Consider the following 19,947-nt stretch of genomic DNA (forward strand, 5'->3'; position numbering starts at 1 on the left):
CAAAGGAGGGGAAAGACAGCGGCAACACTGGGAGTGGTTCTTGGTCCTGGGCCCCTACTAATCGCTCAATCCCTCCAGGTGAGTAGGGTGTCACTGGGGGGGGGGGGGGGCGCACTACATGGCGCTGCCCCCATTCACACAGTTCCTCTGGGACCCTCCAATTCATCTCCAAAGCCCTTGCTATTCCACCAGCCTCCCCTTTCACTGCAGTCTCAAAGAGAATCCCTCTCAGAGCACCTGACCTCATCCCTTCCAGGGATTTCCCCTCTTTTACATCTTTAATATTCCCATTGTCACTAGACAGACCTCAGCGCCCCCCTGCTCCCCACTCCCATTCAATGTCCCTCTGCAGCACCTCCTGCCTAGCTATAGAAGACACTGGGGTAATGAATTTTGCATTCACACTTTCTCACTTACATGTTTAAAGTGACCACCGTCCCTTTGTTATTCAACAAGTATCTTATTAGGAGACACTGTACTTAGTTAGGGACTGGTAGAAAGGAAAAAGTAGAAATATGACCTTAAGACATTTTCCCCCATTCATACACTGACATTTTAAGAGAGAGACAGAGGAAGATGAAAATAAGACAATATCCATAAAAATGTGTTGTGACGCTGAGGGAAACGCTACTGGAAGAGGGGACCAAGAGGCCTTTTTCTGCCTAAGGAATCCTAGTGGAGGTTGCACCTCGAGTGTTTCCTCTCCCGCGTCCTTCTAAACCACTCTATCCATTAAGTCTTGAGCACTCTTCCATCATATTACTCTGGTTCTGAAAAATCTGCAACAAGTCCCCACTAACACATCAGGGCAGGGGACTCTGGCCTGGGAGCTAGTCCCAGCCTGCCTGGAAGGTCATTCACACACGGGTCCATCAGCTCTGGTCAGGCGTGATCTGTGCAGCACATTCCAGACATCTTGCAATTTCCTGCCTCCAACCCTCCTCCCATCAAGCCAGTGGCCACGCACGGGCCACCAGATATGGTTGTTCAATGTACAAATTGTACAGCCGTATGGGACAGCCTCTCTGTTCTCAATAAAACATTTTCCATTTTAGTAGATTATAGGTGATTTTTCAAAAATATTTTCTCCATTTTCTACAATGGACGTGTACTCGGTATCTAAAAATTGAGGGAGAAAAATTACGCATGCGAAAAATAATCCATTCTACTCTTCAGACTCTTAACACAAAGGCTATTTTCTCTAAGAAGTCTTTTCTGAATTATTAAGAAGGAATCTGTACTAATGCTTGTTCTTAAGACCTCGACTTTTAGGACTTTAGACATACACCTTCTTGTATCCACAGCTGTACTTTACTGCCCCCCAAACCTCCATTATTTGTTATGTGGTGGGTATTTTATTAGGGGCTCTACCCATGTCATTTTCATTTAACCCCCACCAGGAACCTATACGGCTGGTATTACCATCCCTGTACTATAGCAAGGAAACTAATGTTGGATAACTTGTTCGAGGGAGAAAACTAACCTAGAGCTTTTGTAGGTTTAGAGTTAAATTCAGTCTAGTCTGGCTTCCAAATTTTTAACTACAAAATACTTGGCAACTGATAACTGCTTTTTAATGTTACCCTCTGAGAGTCTTAAGGAGGGAGATAATATCTTATTCATCTTTATACTCACTTCAGTGCCTACCCCAGGTATCTCCCACAGCTGCAAGAAATCAAAGACCCTTCTATAATTAAATAAAAGATCTAGGGGCCAGCAGTTACAATGCTGGACTCCTACATGGCCAACTGTGGTTCCAGTCCCAGACCCGGTGTCTTGAAACTCAGGCCAGACACCTGTGCATACATGCTCAAGATCCCAGAAAGAGAATAGAGAAGGGATTGTGGTGTGACCACCCCTAACACCCTGAGGTGGGGGTGGGGGAGTGGGGGGGTATTTCTCACTTTCCCTCTCACTGTTTCTGCCTCCTCCCCCACTTACAGCACATATGCCCTAAGGCAAAAACCTCTTAAAAATAAATAAATAGAAGATCTATTTCTTAAGGGAAAATGATGGGATGTTGATTATAATGGTGTGACTCAAAACAATAGCAATTTCAATAATAAGCCCTAGAAGTTCTAGCTTTACAATGTATCTCAAAGTTATGCAATCTTCCTAGCTCTATTTGCCCCACTCTACTGCCAGACCAAGTGATCTCTTATCTCTGAAATATTTTGCTGTTATTCTTCTCTTACTATCATTCTCAGCAAGCCAAGACAAGACTGTGTGACTCCAATGCCCCCAAGTTGGCCCTTATCCTGGCCTATGAATGATCAGTTCTTGACGACAAGGCTGAATTCCTCTAGTTTTGACATCCCTTCACTAAGAACCCTCCAGCCACATCGGCCTCCAGGGCTGTTCCCTGGGCATGCAATGCTCTTATTCCAGATTGCTTCTTCTCATCACTCAGGGCTCAGCTGCACTACAGTCACCTCCTGAGATGCTTTCTTTAAACACTCTATAGAAGGACCCCTTTGCTACGATCTGTTTCAAGCTTGCCTGTGTAGTTAAAAAGAGCAATAAGAAAACAACTTGCAGTCACTTAAAAAATGTGTATAGTTAGTTCTGTCTCTCAATAAGACTGTGAACTCCAAAGAAGTAGAAATATGTACTACATACTTGGTGCCTGAAACAAGGTAGACACTTTTGGAGTTGCTACTGAGAAAAACTAGGCAATCAATCAATCAAAAATTAAAAAATCATGTTTTATTACCAGAACCTTAAACACTTCAGGTGGCATTATGGAAAGGCCAAACAATCCTATTTGGACTTACTGATGATTAACAACAAAGACTTAGAACTAAACTTAGAAGTTTGAAAATCATATTTCCTTTAAAAAAGGTCTTGCATCCATGTATATATAATTTTGAGATGCACTGAATTTATGACAATGAGTTCTAGAAGGAAACAAAAATATAACTGTACTGATGACATTATTCTAAAAGAGATTTTATAAAATATATTATGATGCTTAATTTCAATAAAAAACAGAAAATGCACATCACTCCCAACAAAAATCAGAAAATACTCAACATCTAATAGGTATTAACTCATTCAATGAATTACAAAGCCTACTTCCTGATTTGTGGGGGGAGGTATTATGCCCTATCCAAGCCATCACTAGCCTTCAGTTAATCCTGCTTTACCTTTTACCTTCTAATAAAGGCTTTTTTTTTTTTTAATGGCTCAGCACTTACCATAATGTGATTGAAATGCCTGCGGTTTGACAACCTGATTACAGTCGTTACACACCACCAAGTAGAAATCATCATGGGCTGGACAGAAACCAAATATTGGCATATCTGCAACAAAGAAACAGAGCATCACTCACTCATCTGGTTCTGATTGGTATGAAATCATTCCAGGGAACAGGACTTTCTAAAGGAGCGCCCCCCTCTCTCTCTCTCACTCTGTATTATATACATACACATACATATACACACACACACACATATTTTATATATATACATACAGACACACACATACATATATGTAAAACGCACCAGGACAAACTCCTCTTTAAAAGTAACTGATGTGCGAGACCAGCAGTTAGCGTAATGGCTATGTCACTGGATTCCCATGAAGTCGACTGTGGTTTGAGTCCCGGACCCGGTCACTTAAACTCACACTGGGTGTATGTGCGTGCGTGCCCAATATCCTGAGAGGAGAATGAAGGAGAAGGGATTGCGACGCGGTCATTCCCCCTGGTGCGGGGGTGGTTTTTCGCTTTCTGTCTTTCTCCGTCTTTCTGGCAAGTGCACGAGCCCTATAGCAAAAACATCTCTAAAAAAAAAAAGTAACTGATGTGGCATACCATAACTATGAATAGAGAAATCAAATCAGACTTACAGAGATACTTTACAAAGGATTAAAATAAAGTGCACCAAAAAAATCACTATTAGGAGGTGAAACAGACAAATCTATTATAATGCAAACAATGAATGCATTTGCACAATAAAGCAACCTTAGATGAACTTCACTAAAGGTTATGGAGAGGAATCTGCAACCATATAAAACGCTTAGTAATTCACAAAGCTGTACCATCTAATGGTTTGATTTGTTTAACTATGCATTCTATTCTATTCCAGCCATCTGGTCCCTGAGTTCTATGGAACAGTTAAGAAAGGAGCAGAGGTTTCATGAAAGAAAAAAATTGCAGGTTTTGCCAGCCTATAATACAAAGAAAATTATTTTTATACTTTTTTTTTAGGTCACAACACCCACTGGCTCTCTTGCTTACACATTGATGCTGCTGGACAAACAGACTGAACTTAGTACAGCATTCCTTACGTTATTATCAGTTTGGTTACCAGAATAGGGCAGGACACAAGTTTTCGGGGTTTTACAATAAGAAGTCAACTTAATTAAAATGCAAAAGTGAAATTAAACTGACTGCATACACACTGAAAGGAAACTGCTATCTGGCAAATATAGTTAACTTTAGAAGTCTCGACCACGAACAATTAACAATCTAGACAACACAGCTACAAGTTCCAATCCAGAATCTAAACTTTTAAATACTTCAAAATTGGTGATTTTAAACAGGTATTTTATACTACATGTACTATTTAGAAAACCAACAATGAACACGTAATTAGCACATTTTCAATTAAGTAAATGTTTTAATAGACCAAAGGGGGAAAAAAGAAGGAAAGATGAAAAAATAAAATCTAAAAAGCTGATTAACATCTGCTTTCTAACCTATAAAGATTTAATTTCACACTTTGTACGACTTGAGTGATCTTGATGGTTTTAAAAGGAGATGAAAATCCCCAAAGGCGGTGGCAAGTGGCCATAATCTCCAAAATATTAAATTACTGATCTAATATGTACACATGGCTATAGCTCTGATCTTTCTTATACTAAACAGCTTTTATCACACTAAATTACGTAGATAGCTAGCTATAAATCTGAAATTTACCAGGATCTAACATGATTCTAAAATGTATTTGCTAACGTGATTACAGAATGCAGTTGCAGCATTGAGTAGTTTCTAAGTCCTTTTAACTCATTCTATCCTCAGGACTACCTAAGTAGATCCCATTGCATCCCCACTCTAAAGGAGAGGAAACTGACTCACAGAGCAGTTAAGTACTCTGTCTAAGGTCAATAGCTAGAATTCAATTCTGGTGTATAATGATGGCCTTAGATTCGGCCAATCTGGAACACCAAAGGCATAACAATCTCTAGACATTCCGACCAGATGCTAACTCCAGTGAATTGGAATGTCAGGGCTGAACACCTTTGACTGCATAAACTGATTAGATAACATTAAGAAGCTTCCAGTAGTCTGCTGAGTTCTGTGACTAAGCTTATTTAATAAAAAATAAGAACCAAACAATGTGCTATTTTCCTTGAAAGCATGCCCACATTTAGTTAAATATAGTACATGTGGGAGAAGGGGAAAGGTTACATCTATGCAATGATATACAAACAATAAGCCATTTTCCATGGCTACAGTTTCTTGATATGACATTTCATTCTTAAAATTAAAAATATATTGCTTTGCCAGATACCAGATACTTCTGGGGACCAATCCCCTATTCCTTTAAAGAAAGGCAACTTAAACAAAATAAAAATTAAAAAACTATACTGATTTTTTTCAGATTCATTCTACCACAATGATGTATATTTAGAAAATTATTCTTTTTTGCCCTGGTTCCTTTGATCCTTTTAAGTATTATAACTAGTGAAACTAAGAGGTAGGGATCATTGTGTAAGGGACCAGGAATCTACACTTCTGTAAAAATCTCCATTTCCTCAATAAGTTAAGATCATTAGCAATTAAAGATGACAGTAATGACAATAATTACAGTAATAAAGAGTTGACATGTATTCAGAAATTATTATGTGATAGCCCACATGTTAAGCACTTTTTATACTGTTTACCTCACTTATTTCTAACAATAACCCTGTAAGTTAATCCTCATTTTTCTCTGTGGAGAAAGGAACTTGTCTAATTTCACCTAACAAGAAAGTGATACCACCAGGACTCAAGTTTGTGTGATCTGTAAGCTCAGTTTTGAATCTTTCATTAACACATTACATCTCCCTAAAAGCATACACACACTCTCAATGCCCATTAGGGGAATAAAACGAGGTATATATAAATCCAGTTCATGCTAACCTATGAAAGTTAATTCCTATTATAAAAACCTAAAGCAACTTTAATTGTAGTTTTCTAAATTCTTTACTGTCAGATATCCTTATTTGGAAGTAAGCTAGAGGACACAAATAATTTAAATAAAATGTCTTCTTGGGGGGGGGCTCTATATCCTTTTTCTGCACTGGGACATTCCAAAGGCCTTAGTAACAGGAACAGTGTGTGGAATGTTGTGGCAACAGATAAAAATGAAATAATTTGTGAGACAGTATTGCATGTTTTTGAATATTTTCAAAGCATAAATTCACAATCAACACACCCACAAATTAACATATGGATCTTGCCCAAACACGAAGAATAACTGAATTTAAAACAGAAAAATAAAAGAATGAGTAAATAAAAATGAATTAATTATTGAATTAAAAAGTTTAAAAATACTTTAAATGTATAACTTATATTTCATTAATTATATACTTAAATGAAAACTTTAAAAAATTGTACCTAGATCTATGGATTCTAAACTAATCTGAAAATAAATATGGATTTTATTGCTCTGTATCTCCTAAATCTTTCTCAGGATTTGGGTCATTCCAACTGTGAGTGGCCCAGCACCCCTATCTAGGTCATTCCATACTTTGGAAGTCCCAGGTCAACAAACTAGAAGGACTCGAACACGTTTAAGTACAAGGACATGTGAATACATGTGCACAGAAACCACAGTCACACATAGAATAATGACCCTTTGCCGGAAACTGGACCTTGAATGGTGGTGAATATACTAGCGATAGTTATTTTGGTGTTGCTGACTCCATTTTGAGAACTGCTCAGCAACAATGAAACCTGAACGCTGAACTAAATGTTAATCTTTCCAGTACCCAGAGTTTCTTTTCCCATGCACCCAAACTTCTACATGCCAAAGGCTCCCATGTTTCTATCTCCAGCCCAGACTGCTCCAAGCTCTTTCTACATTCCCATTCCCAACTACCTCCTAGGCATGACTATCTGGATGTGTACATACATCTCAATAGGGCAAGCATGTCCAAGAGAACTCTGTTCTTGACCTTGCCTTCTTCCTTGTCCCCAACAACCCTTCCTCTTTTGAGTAAATGATACTACTTGCCCTTCAAACAGCTCAAACTAAAGACCCTGGAGTCATCTGTGACTGCTCTGTCCCTGGGCAAGTATGATCACTTCCATTCTAAAACCTCTGTCCACTTCTCTTCACGGCCATGTCCACTGCTGTTAGGGCCTACCACCAGCACCCTCCCACTAGATGATGCAAGAAGTCTCCTAAGGGGTCTACGATGTCCTCCACAAGGCTACCAGAGTGCCTCTTTTCAATTCTCCACCAGATCATGTCACTCCTTTGTGTAAAATTCTCCAGGGGCTCTGTACTACTAGGAATAGAATCCAACCCTTAACACAGCCCTCTAGGTCCTGCCAGATGTGTATCCAACCCTGTACCCGACTCGTCTCTCCTTGGCTTACTCTGCTCCAGGCACACTGACCTCCTTTCTCTCCTCAAACCCAGAAACCTCCTTCCCAGCCAGGCTCTGCCCTTGGTCTTCACAAGATGCCTGGCACATTCTCACACATCAGGTCTCAGCTCAGCTGTCACCTCTTCAAAGGGCTGTTCCCTCCTCCTCTCCAATTAGTCACTCTCTATCACTGGTATTTTAAGAAGAGTGGCTAAGAGCATAGGCCACTCTCTATCACTTTGCATCCTAGTTCCCTAGCTTGAGAGAGCTGTGACCTTGGGCAAGTTCCATAACCTCTTTGAACTTCAGTTCCTTCATGTGTCAGTGATGACCATAGGACTGCTGCATGGGGTGGATAGATTGTTAATACATGCCAGGTTTTAGAAGCGGACCTGGCCCTAGGAAGTGCTCACTCAATGTTTCCCCAGTCTGTGAGGCAGAAATCATGTGCTCCCGCTGCACTGGTCAGATCTAAGGTACCCAGACATTGCAATATCATAAGCTAGTACATGACTTAGCAAGATCTGAATGCCAAGTGTGCCTCTTTCGAGAACTTTCTAGCACTCTCCCTAAATTGGCTGTCACCACTCTTCCTGCCAGTGCTGAGGTTGGAGTTTGGTGGCATCCACTCACCTGGACAGGTCTCCCAACAGGGCTAGAATTTCTTCCTTCTCTGGCGTGAAAAGCTTTTTCCACTTCTCTTTGGCATTCCCACCATTCCACAAGAACTGGCCTTAATGTCCTCTCTACTGGGCTCCTCAGCACACCATATTCAATGATTACGGATTTATGGATGAAAATCTATATATGAAAACCTTTGTAGTCCTGACAGTGGATTCCTTGCCTTGCTTAGCACAGAGTCTAAGAAGTAAGCTCTTGCGTGCTGCTGAAGTAAACAACTGGCATTCCTATAGTTTCTGATCTCTGTGTCCAAAATGCAGATCCTTGACTAGTCTGTTCCCTCCTCCCCCTGGCCCCCACCTGCCCAAGAGCCTGGCGTTGCCTCTCTGCACCTGGGCCTCTGGTCATGGTTTTGTTTCTGGAACACACCATATTCTCTCCTGTCACAGTACCCTGGAATTCACTTCTAGATCTTTACCTGGCCTGCTGTTGCTTTACTTCGTGCATTCTTAGCTTCTATGTCACTTCTCTGGAGACTGAGCCAGGCAGGGCCCCATTACATGGTTTCAGAGCACTGACTAGTCTTGCCCCACAGAACCATCTAGCTGTGTGAGCTTTCATCTCCCCCACTGCATTGCAAAGCACACCTGTTTTGTTCACTGCTCTAGTGACAGTGGCTAACAATGACTTGCCAACAGAAAGCAGCAACGAGTGTGTGTTAAATATATTTGATGGCTAATAATTGAAATGTTAGATTAAGTCCCTAGGATGCCATCATAAGTCAGAAGGTTATAATTGTGCTTTTATGTCATTTAGTGACACATGGTCATCTGCTAGAATTGGGAATGCTATTCCATGAGGCAAAAGTTCAAGTTCAGCAGTCCTTCAACACATGGTACCACAGCTGGAAGCAGTTTCTAGTAAAATTCCCATGATTCAGAATCTGACTCTCCTACCTAGTCAGTGGCAAATCCTCTTTTGCAGGTGTATCTAGTGCAGAAGCTAGGAGCAGTTTTGCGGTCAAGACTATTTGGGTTCAAATCCCTAGTCTTTTCCTTACTAGTTGTGAGAACATGACTAAATTATTTCACCTCTCTGAATCTCAGACTTCCTGTCCAAGACCTACATTTTACAGTATACTGTGAGGGTTAAATGAACTAATAGTTTAGGGAGAGCACTCAGTGCTGAGCACACACTCAATAAATGTTAAACGAAAACAAAATTAACACACATTACAAATATTCATCAAGGGCCCCACTCTTGCTAACTCAACTTGTAGGAGACTGATATATGGGCCAAACAGCAATTGGTTATTTTACTATGTGAGCCTGGCTCTCAGGTGGTCTCGTACTTATGTGGCTGTCCCCACATCCCTCCCTGTAGGACAGAGGTGAGTGGCAGAGAAGACACGCTGCAGGTCCTGCTACCGAGGGCCAGTGGCTCTGCTCTGCAAGCCAGGGAGAACCCAAGTCTTTTGGAAAAGAAGTCTTATTATAAAGAAGGTAACTGACATGAGAGTGGGCCAGGAGGACGGTCCCCAAAGGTTCATGCACAAGTCAAAGCAAGACAGCAAGAGCCTGGGCAATGAAGATGGTGGAAACCGGACTGAAGAGATGCTCTGGAGAACGCAGCAAAGAGCTCGGGATAACACTGGTGGAGGGGTGGGACAGAGGGAAGAAACCAAAGAAGGGTCTGCAGTTTCTTCCTTCCTCACTGTAGCAATGTAGACGCATGGAAGGCTGAAGATGCAGAATGTAAGAACTTAGTCTCCTATGTCAGCAGAGCACAGAGGTTAAAGGCACAACTTCTGGGACGCAGTGGGAACTCATTGCTCAAGTGATGCTGGATCCATATGGCAGATCACAGGTTAAATTCTCTGGTCAACCTGGACATGCAGGGTACGTGCCCATAATCCTACCTAGCTGAGAAGGCTGGGTGGGGGGTGGGAGAGCAGGCGGAGGAATGGTGGCCTAAGATACTGTTGAGGGTGCTTGCTTTCTCCCAACTCCATTCTCATGGAAAAAAATAATAAGCTTTAAAGGGGCTGCCATAGCACAGTGGTTGTCCTGTGCATATGAACCCTGCTCCCACAAGGTCAACCATGCGTTCAAATCAACCATAGTTCAAATCCCAGCCCCAGCAGTTTGAAAAACATACTGGATGCAAGTGTGTACATTTCCAAATCCTGACAGGATGGAGAAATGCAGAAAAAGGATTGTGGTTTGACTTCATTCCACTCTCCCTCCCTCCAGAGGCTTGCAAACACCCCACCAACAAAAACAAACAAGTAAACAAAACAGCCCCTGGAGCCAGACTTGCTGTGTTCAAGCCCAAGCCCTGTGACTCAGTAGACTTCTAAGGAAGGATAAAATCACAGCACCTTCAGCTCAGAGGGTGCTGGGAAGGCCAAACTGCGTACCCCGCCTGCCACGTTGGCAGGTACTGGGGAAGCACCAGCCATTTTATCGTCTTCCCGATCAACACCCTTTGGTCTTCAAGCTAGAAGTGGTTGTACTTCCCCAGGTCCACTCTTCACCCATCCACCCCCAACTCATCCCTTCTAGTAATGGTTTTGAAATCATAAAAGTTGCTTGGCCCAGTTAAACCCCTTAGTGGTTCTCTAATGTAGTCAGGAAGAAAACTAATGCTTAGAAGACCCTGCCTAACTTCTGACACCTCAAGACACAACACAAGGCACTGTCTTCATAATCTGCACTCTGGAATTCTGATCTCCCTGACAATTATGACAACCACACCCCAGGGTCTTTGCTGATTCTGCTCCCTCTGTATGGAATGATTCCCTTGGCTGGTTCCAGGTCTCAGCTACATTTCCTCGGAAAGACCTTCCCCAACCACTTGCCTTAAGGCCGACACCTCTCACTCAGTACTCACCCGCTGTTGTGTGCTAGTAACCTCCTACCCTGAGATGTGAGCTCTGTGATGGCTGCACAGCACAGTACTGGACACACAGTAGGTTCTCAACAAAAGGATTTGAGAACGGCCTCTGGAGTCAGACTGCCTGAGTGTAAATCCCAAATTACCATTTGCTAGGAGTGTGACCTCAAGCAACTTACTGTCTCAGTTACCTCATGTGGAAAATGGGGATGATAATAGCAGCTACCTTAATGAGTAGTTATGAGGATGAAGAAAGTTAGTATACATAAAGTCCTTGTAACTGTGTCTGGCAAGTACGTGCTAGGTACGTAATATCTATTACAATTAGTTCTATTTTTACAGTCAGTGTCATTGGCCACTGCTTCCAATTTTTGCTGGTATGCAGGCACCACTTCTTATAACACTATGTAGTAAGTACTTACAGGGTGTCTAGTATCATGGCAAGTACTATGTATACATCATTCATTCATTCATGTATTGAGTATAGGTATGAATTAAGTATCAGTGAAAAAAGAAACCACAACAAAAGGTAAGAAAAAGAAAATGTACCCTGAGAAGCATTACTATATAAACCCACTTGATGTCTCAGGGTTAGTATCCTTCCCTTCGTAAAAAAGCAAGTGAGGCCTTACTGTGCAGAGGAAGATGTGGAATGAGAGTGAAGGCAGACTCCTCCACAGTTTATCCCTCACCACAGGCCCTCCCTGATTCTCTGCCTCTCCCAGGAAATCCCTACTCATTGCTCTGACAGCAGACTTCTGCAGATGCCTATGGACTGTCTAATCTCGTTGCCACTCAAAGATCTCCTCAGATACCAGGACTCTCAGCACTATTACTGCTGGAAACACTTCACTAACCCTAGGGAGATGGAAGGCAGGTCACCACTTATCTGAGGTTGCACTATAGTCAGTCCCAAATTTATTTCAACTGGTAACTCTCAATAGTGGGTAATCCAAAGCAGTATCAGTAATATTAGAAAAGGTTTTAAATGCTGGGGCCAGCAGGTGGCTTGCTGGTTAAGGCGCTGGGCATGGTCAACCCTGATGCAAGTCCTGGACTTGGCGGTTTACTTTCTCACTTTCCCTTTCTCTATCTCTCTGGTTAAATTAAAAAATAAATAAAATAACAATATTAAATAAGTAAATAAATATTTTTAAAAAGTTTTTAAATGCTATTAAAGCAATAAAACTAGAAAGTTTGAGTCTCAATTGGGAAGGATAAAATATGATTTTTACCTTTCCAAAGCACATCTCCCAAATTCATATCATCCACTCCAATAATTAAAGTCTCTATCTCTCTGGTTAAATTAAAAAATAAATAAAATAACAATATTAAATAAGTAAATAAATATTTTTAAAAAGTTTTTAAATGCTATTAAAGCAATAAAACTAGAAAGTTTGAGTCTCAATTGGGAAGGATAAAATATGATTTTTACCTTTCCAAAGCACATCTCCCAAATTCATATCATCCACTCCAATAATTAAAGGGAAAGCGATTTTAAAAATAAACACATAAAAAAAGAGGCCCAGCACGTGGTGTGGTGGTTAAAGTGGTTGGATCTCATGTGGTCAACCACATGGTATAAGAACTGGGCCTGGGGTCTTAAGAAACATACCAGATACATGTGTATGCATGCCTAAAATCTCAAAAAGAAAGAATGGAGAAAGGATTGCAGTGTGACCATTCCCCAGGGGGGGTACACTCTCTCTATCTCTCTCTCTCTCTGGTGCGTGTCCATGTGCACACACACACAAACACACACAAACTAAAAAGTGAAATCCATCAAGTAAAAAGCAACCGACAGAACACCAGAGAACGGAAGACTTAAGAAAAGACTCCTGTCTAATATTTATTATTAACTACAAAGGGCCAATCTATAGTGATCTTCTACAGGAATGAGTCGCAAGTGCTTTTGTTGTCATTGCTTGTACTGAAACTGACACACAATGCCTAGGATAGAACAGAGAAGGCAAACTGCAAAATCTTGGAGAATCTGTGCCAGGGAAAGCAGGCAGCGCTAAAACAGTGACCAATATGGCAGTATATATTACAAGCTGTCTCACTTGTTCCGTAAGCTACTCCTACGAATACTGTCAGTTAAGTTCTGAACTCTCAAAGTTGTAAACAACCTTCCACACTGTGTGTCCGAAGTCTGGAAGTACCTGCCAAAATCCTTACTGAATCTTACCTGCATTACTACCTGCCAGCTAAGCATATACGCTATGGTAGAAGGTGGGATCCAAGAGTATCACTTCTCTGACTTTTTAACCTCAAGTCTAGTACTAAAATGGTATCCATTTTAGTTGATTGTTGGATTGAATGGGAAAATTCATATAAAATGCTTAGCTCTGTGTGTGAAAACGTAGTAAACCAAGTATATATAGGAACTTAAAAAAAAAGTGTTTACTATCATCATTATTATTTTGGTGAAGGTTATAATACTATGACTCAATTAAGAATGTCATTCCTTCCTTGGCTCAATAAGTAGCAACACTGGGGCAGTAGCAATATTGGGGCCAGCAGGTGGCGAAGTAGTTAAGTCGCTAGATTCCCGCATGACCGATTATGGTTTGAATCCCAGATCTGGCTTCTTGAAATTCACGCAAGATGCGTGACTGTGCATGTCTGAAGAATCCCAAGGGGAGAATAGAAGAGAAGGGACTGCGTCATGACCATCCCTCTGGGGGGTGATTTCTTACTTCCCTTCAACTGTCTCTGTCTGTCTCTTCAGTGAGCACACACGCCCTACAGCAAAGGCCTTAAAAAAAAAAAAAAAAGAAAAAAGGTAGTGATACTGCAACACTATATCTGTCAGACATCTTGTTTGTGAGCTAAAAAGAATCATGGCTCTCATACAACTAAGAACAGCATTACCTATGGACTGGCATTAGCTACTGACCTACCTTTATGTTTTTAAATGGTTAACTTCATATAGACCATATCCTGAGTCATAAAATAAACCTCAATAAATTTAAAAGGACTGAAATCATACCAAGTATATTCTCTGATTATATGGCATCAAACTAGAAATCAGTAACAGAATGATTAACAGGAAAATCTCTGGACAGTTGGAAACTAACTAACCACCCTTCAAATAATCCATTAGTTAAACAGAGAATTAAAAGAAAAATAACAAGGCATAGTAAACTTGAAAAAAATAAAAATATATAAAAGTTTATAAGATACACCTAAACCATTGCTCGGAGAAAAATTTGTACCACTAAATGCTTATAATGAATAAAAGCAAAAAAAATTCAAACCAATAATCGAATCCTCACACCTTAAGAACCCAGGAAAAGAACAAATTAGCCCAAAAGTAAGTAGAAGAAAATAATGGAAAAACAGAAATCAATAAATCAAAAGAAGGGGAAAAAATAGTGAAAAATGAAATAAAGGTAGTTCCAGGAAAACATTAACAAAATGGACAAACCTCTACCAAGACAGAGTTTAGTCCAAGGAAAGGCAGTTCAATTACTTGAAAATCAAATAATGAAACTCATGAGATCAACAGGCTAAGTAATAAAAACATGATAATATCAACTAATATAAGAAAGTGCATAATAAAATTCAATAACCATTCATGACAGGGGAGGAGAAGAGCAAACTAAGAATAGAGGAAACTTCCTTAACTTGATAAAGAACATGTACCACAAAAAACAAAAACAAAAACAAAAAACCACCTACAGCTAAAATTGTACTTAATGATATAGTACTTAATGGTGAATGAATGTTTTCCTTCTAAGATCATGAACAAAGCAAGCATGTCCACTCCCATCACTGGTACTTGACAGAATATTACAAGAAATAAAATAAGAAACGGAAATAAAAGACATACATATTGGAAAGGAAGAAATAAAGCTGTCCCTATTTGCAGATGATACCATGGTCTACATTAAAAAATCTCAAGGAGCAGTCAGTCCCAAATTTATTTCCACCGTTGAGTCTCAATAGTAGGTCACTGAAAGCAGTATTGATGATACTAGAAAAGGTTTCGGTTTCTGTTAAAGCAATTAAACTAGAAAGTGTAATTAAGTCTCAACTGGCATTTCTACCCTCCAGAAGCACATCTCACAAATGCATATCATCTACTCAATAATTAAATAAAACACAAAAATCAAATCTAGAACACATAAAACATATCTAACACCAACTAGGATTTATCCCAAGAATGAAAAGCTGGTTTACCAAGGCACATGACAAATGGTTTATAATGTTATTCAAGTCCTCTACAATCTTGTCCATCTTCTGCCTTCATCTTCTTGAATGTGAGGTACTGAAGCCTCTTACATTATTGTTAAATTGATAGGTTTCTCCTCCAGTGTCAGGATTTGATTCGTGTATTTTGGTGCTCTGTTGTAAGGTGTAAGCACCTTTAAAACTGTTACTTCTTCCTGATGGATTAACCCATTCATGATTATAAAATGTCCTTCTTTGTCTCTAATAATATTTTTAGTCTGTTTTCTCTGAAATTAGTGCAGTCTGTCCAGCTCGCACACGCTCTCCCTCTCTCCCTCTCTCTCTCTCTTTTTGGCTAATGTTTGTAAGTTTCATCTTTTCTATTCTTTAACTCTCAATGGCTCTGTCTTTGAACCTAAAATATGTCTCTTAGCCTGGCGACAGCAGCACACCAGGAACACAACATTCTGCAGTGCTGGAAAGCTATATAAAAGATTGGGGTTTGGTTTTCAGATTGACCTGTAAATGACTGTACATGTCACATGCATGACCACAATCCTGGCTGGCTAGGAAAGACAGAGGGCGGTGGGGGGGAGGGCAAGGGATGTGCATGTCTTTGGTTAATTTTCAGAATTCCTGGGGCAGGTGGCGTGGTGATTAAGGAGCTGGACACACCCACATGGCCAACCCGTGGTTCATGTCCTGGACCTGGTGGCTTGCTTTCTCTTTTTCTCTTTCTCACTCGCTCTCTGTCTCTCTCTGGTCAAATTAAAATAAATGAATGAATAAATAAAGTTAAATAAATAATTCTTTTAACAAAAAAAAGAATCTAAAAGGGTAGATTTTGACAATTCCTGACAGTGTTCTCACCACTTTTATGAAGATCCTTACTCTGCCAGTTAGAAGTATTAATAGAATATTTTAAAGGAAAATAATGTCCTCTGATTTATTATTATTTGCAATATTGCTCAGACCGTGGTGTAGAGGGGGAGGTGTGCAGTTCCAAAAGGGAAGTGAGAAAGTCAGTCAGGAGCTGTTTGCAGAAGTACAGGAGAGAGACTTGGAGTGGCTTAGACTCGGGATAGCAGTGAGAGGTCACTGAAGGGATTCAGAGATATTTAGAACGAACTGCTGACACGACTTGGTAATAGCCTAGATATAAGGGTGGTAAGGAGAATGACGCTGTTTCTCATCCTGCAGAACAGGATGGATGGGTGGTACCAGTTTCTCTGAAAGAATCCTGGAAGAATGCCAGGTCTCCTGAAAATGAATAGCATAAACTTGGGACATCTGAGTTAGAGAGGCCTCTGATACAAGAAGATATTAAGGAAGTCATCATCTTGAAGATTCTCCCCTAATTTTAGCCAAGTGTTTTATATTGGGTCATTGGGGGCTGGCAGGTGGCTTGGTGGTTGTGGGTGCTAGACTCCCACATAGCACACCACAGTTCCAGTCTTGGACCTGGTGGCTTGCTTTCTCATTTTCCCCCTCTCTCTCTTTGCCCCTCTCTGGTCAAATTAAAATAAATAAATGAAATAAATAAATAAAAGTTAAATAAAATAATTCTTCATATAGGGATATATGTGTGTGTGTGTGTGTGTGTGTATATATGTATACACACACTCACACACATATATAAATACTTTATTGAGAAAAAAGGCACCACCCCAGTGAGGGGGAGCATGGTTATGCTATAATACATTTTTCTCCATCTCATCAGGATTTTGGGTATGCAAGCACAGGTGCCTGGCATGTTTTTCAAGCCACCAGGGCAAGGATTCAAATCAGTCAGACATGTGGGATCTGACATCGCACTTAACCAGTGTGTTACAGGGCCCCAGGAAAATGCTTTTTAAATCAAGTCCTAATACTTTATTTCTTTGCTATGCAAAAAAATTCTACAATTGGGACTTTACAAAAGGAATAAAAAAGAAAGGCAAGGCATGTATACTATTGATAACTCAAAATCACACAGGGATTAAAAATACAGTTCCAAGATTGGTGAGGACATATATAAATGCCTGAAACTACTCATTGCTTACAGTTAAGTAAATTAAAGTTTTCCCCAAAGGCAGCTTTGTTTAGAAAGAAGTTACAATAAAAATAAAGATAAATCTTCCCTGTGTCTGAAACATTCTGCTGCACTCATACACGTGTGTCAATTGTCAATTTAATGTTCTCACTGATGCTAGTGAAGACAACTCAAGTCAATCAAATTCCTTCACTCCTCCACTCATACCATAAATCCTGACGTGCCTCATAGTTGACTGCACTTGGTCAGACCTAGGGGGAGACAGCTGGGAATAGGTCCCTGAGGTGTGAACTATCCTTTTGTTTTTAACACTGACTTCTCTGAATATTATGCTTTTTCAGTTTTGTATTCAAATTCCTTAGGCCTTGCTTTATGATGAAACGCATTTGTACAGTCACTTTATCTCATATGGAACTGAGAGGGGACAGATTCGTAAAAGAACACTGAAGAGGGAGAAAGTGTTAACTGCTGATTAACTATTGATACTTCTACCCCTAATTTTTCTTAATGTTATGAAAGCTTTTTCTGTTTAAACAGGTTAGATGCAGTTTAGTACTACTGGGAAATACTTAAACCCAAGTTCATTTTGCTTGTTAGTTCATTTGCTCATCTCTAATTCAGAAATAAAAATACTTAATATTGGCAATACTTTCACAAGGAAGTTTAATGTGTTTTCTTATCTCAGTTTTACTTCTTCAGACATTGCAGTTTCACTCTTCATCCTTCCAGAGGAAACCGGTCAACACATCTGAACAAGGTCCTCAAGCTCGCTTACCACAACCAACAGATGTGGTTGGCAGGTAACACCCTGGGCAGCCACCATGGGGACTGATGCCCCAACTTAATCACTGATTTATCCCCAAATCTGTTTCTGCTTTGTTTTGAGTGCTTCTACAGTAAAAGGTCAGGCAAATGTTTAAAATATAATATAGTAACAAGAGTCACTATGTTAAACATTTATTGAGGACTCAATGGGCCAGACAGCGGGCTAAGTACCTCACATGTTCATGGTACCTAACCGTATGATATAGGCACTATTCTTAAACGTAGTTTACAAATGAGGAAACAGGCATGGGAAGATTAAATAACCTGTCCAAGATCATAGAGCTGGCAAGAGATGGGGCAAACGCTAAAGGTTAAACCTAGTTGACTCCAGATCTCAGACCCTGATTAATAAGCCTGCGAGAATATGTTAACTGTCACAGAGCTTCAATTCTTCCTCTCAAGTATCTACTACTGGCTCTACCATGTTTTACCTCTTGGGAAGCATAAACAGAAAAACAGGGATTCAGCCCTTCCAGAACTGACAAAGCTTACATCACAAAAATTGTTTAAGACACTTGTCTGTGCACAATCATTTTCATAAGTACTTAAAATTCAACACTGGCATAATTAATAAATCCCAATTCCCCTAAATTATGGTGTACAAAAAAATTATATTGGAAATAATTTTAGTAGGGGGTAGAAGTGAGATTCAAATATGTTCATTTGAGGTACAAAGAATTCAAATATTATTTAAAAAAAAAAAAAAAAAAACAAAGACAAATGACAATCTACTTTCTCCACCACCATTTAACATACCAGGAAACATTTAAAGACTTTAAAAAAAAAAAAAAGAACTCCATGCTAATAAATGGAAACAGAAACTTCTTTTTCCCCCACTTAGCATATTTCTGCTCTCCCTCATTTCAGAAAAATAGCTGACATACTACCTTATTTATGTCCACGCTTATCAGTAATGACATGGCCATATCTCTCCAAACAGTTGGTTAATTAATTTGTACCCCCATCTTCTGGCAGACTGCCTAAGCAACTCAATAGCAAAAATAATTACACGAGGCTAGACAGGAACACTTTCATTCTCCTTTTTGAGATTTTTTTTTTCCATGGGCTCCTTGCCTTTTAAATGGTTTGAGCTATAGAACAACTACCAATCAGCTTAAGATCATTAGAAAATGGTAATGTTCCTGTTCTTCACTGTATCATGAATGTTCAATGAGAAAAAAAAGGGGCAGTCTAGAAACTGACCAACCAGTCAAAGATACACAAAATTGGCTGGGTAAAATCAGAGAGGAAGAAAAGTAAGCTCCATTTCTCGGGATATCTTCATCTCTTTCATTACGTTATAATCTGAGGTTAATCTATCAACAAATATTTACCTAGAACCTACCACGCTACTTGTCTATCAAAACCATATGTGAGAAAATCAAACAGGAGATTACTGGGATCCTGTCTCCCCCACCTCAGAGCACAAAATTTCTAATTAGATATCACCTTTGAGACTCAGTCTGAGAATATATTTCTGGCACTTCAAAGGTAAACAAGTTTCCTGACCACCTTAAGTCCATCTAACCTATCATTGAGGTTGTAGCTTTATACATGCCTAATGATCTTCATCTGTCTTGATTTCCACGGTGGAGTTTCATTTTAAAATAAGATTTACTTGGTTAGTTTTTCAAGTCAGTGAAAATCATCCTTGAAAATTTCTTAGAGGCCAACCAGTTAAGTTCCACACAGCCAGAGGTGGCACTGGTGTCAGAAGAGACGGCCGTTTCTACCAGATGAGGTCGCTGGCTTACATTTAGGGGCCTTATTGTATGAAAACAAACAACAACAACAATAAAACACCATGTAATTAATCA

At 39.9% G+C, this 19,947-nt stretch overlaps 1 protein-coding gene across 1 annotated transcript in view; it reads right to left on the bottom strand.

Annotated features, from left to right (window-relative positions):
* ATXN7 (ataxin 7) overlaps window positions 1-19,947 on the bottom strand; it is a 104,697-nt gene that overhangs the window by 61,271 nt on the left and 23,479 nt on the right. Inside the window, exon 3 of the mRNA XM_027775511.1 lies at window positions 3,198-3,302. Coding sequence (XP_027631312.1) covers window positions 3,198-3,302 — 105 coding nt within the window. The remainder of the gene's footprint in view (window positions 1-3,197; window positions 3,303-19,947) is intronic.

The sequence above is a fragment of the Tupaia chinensis genome, unplaced genomic scaffold, assembly GCF_000334495.1.
Source record: "Tupaia chinensis unplaced genomic scaffold, TupChi_1.0 Scaffold000569_1, whole genome shotgun sequence".
Classification (NCBI taxonomy): domain Eukaryota; kingdom Metazoa; phylum Chordata; class Mammalia; order Scandentia; family Tupaiidae; genus Tupaia; species Tupaia belangeri.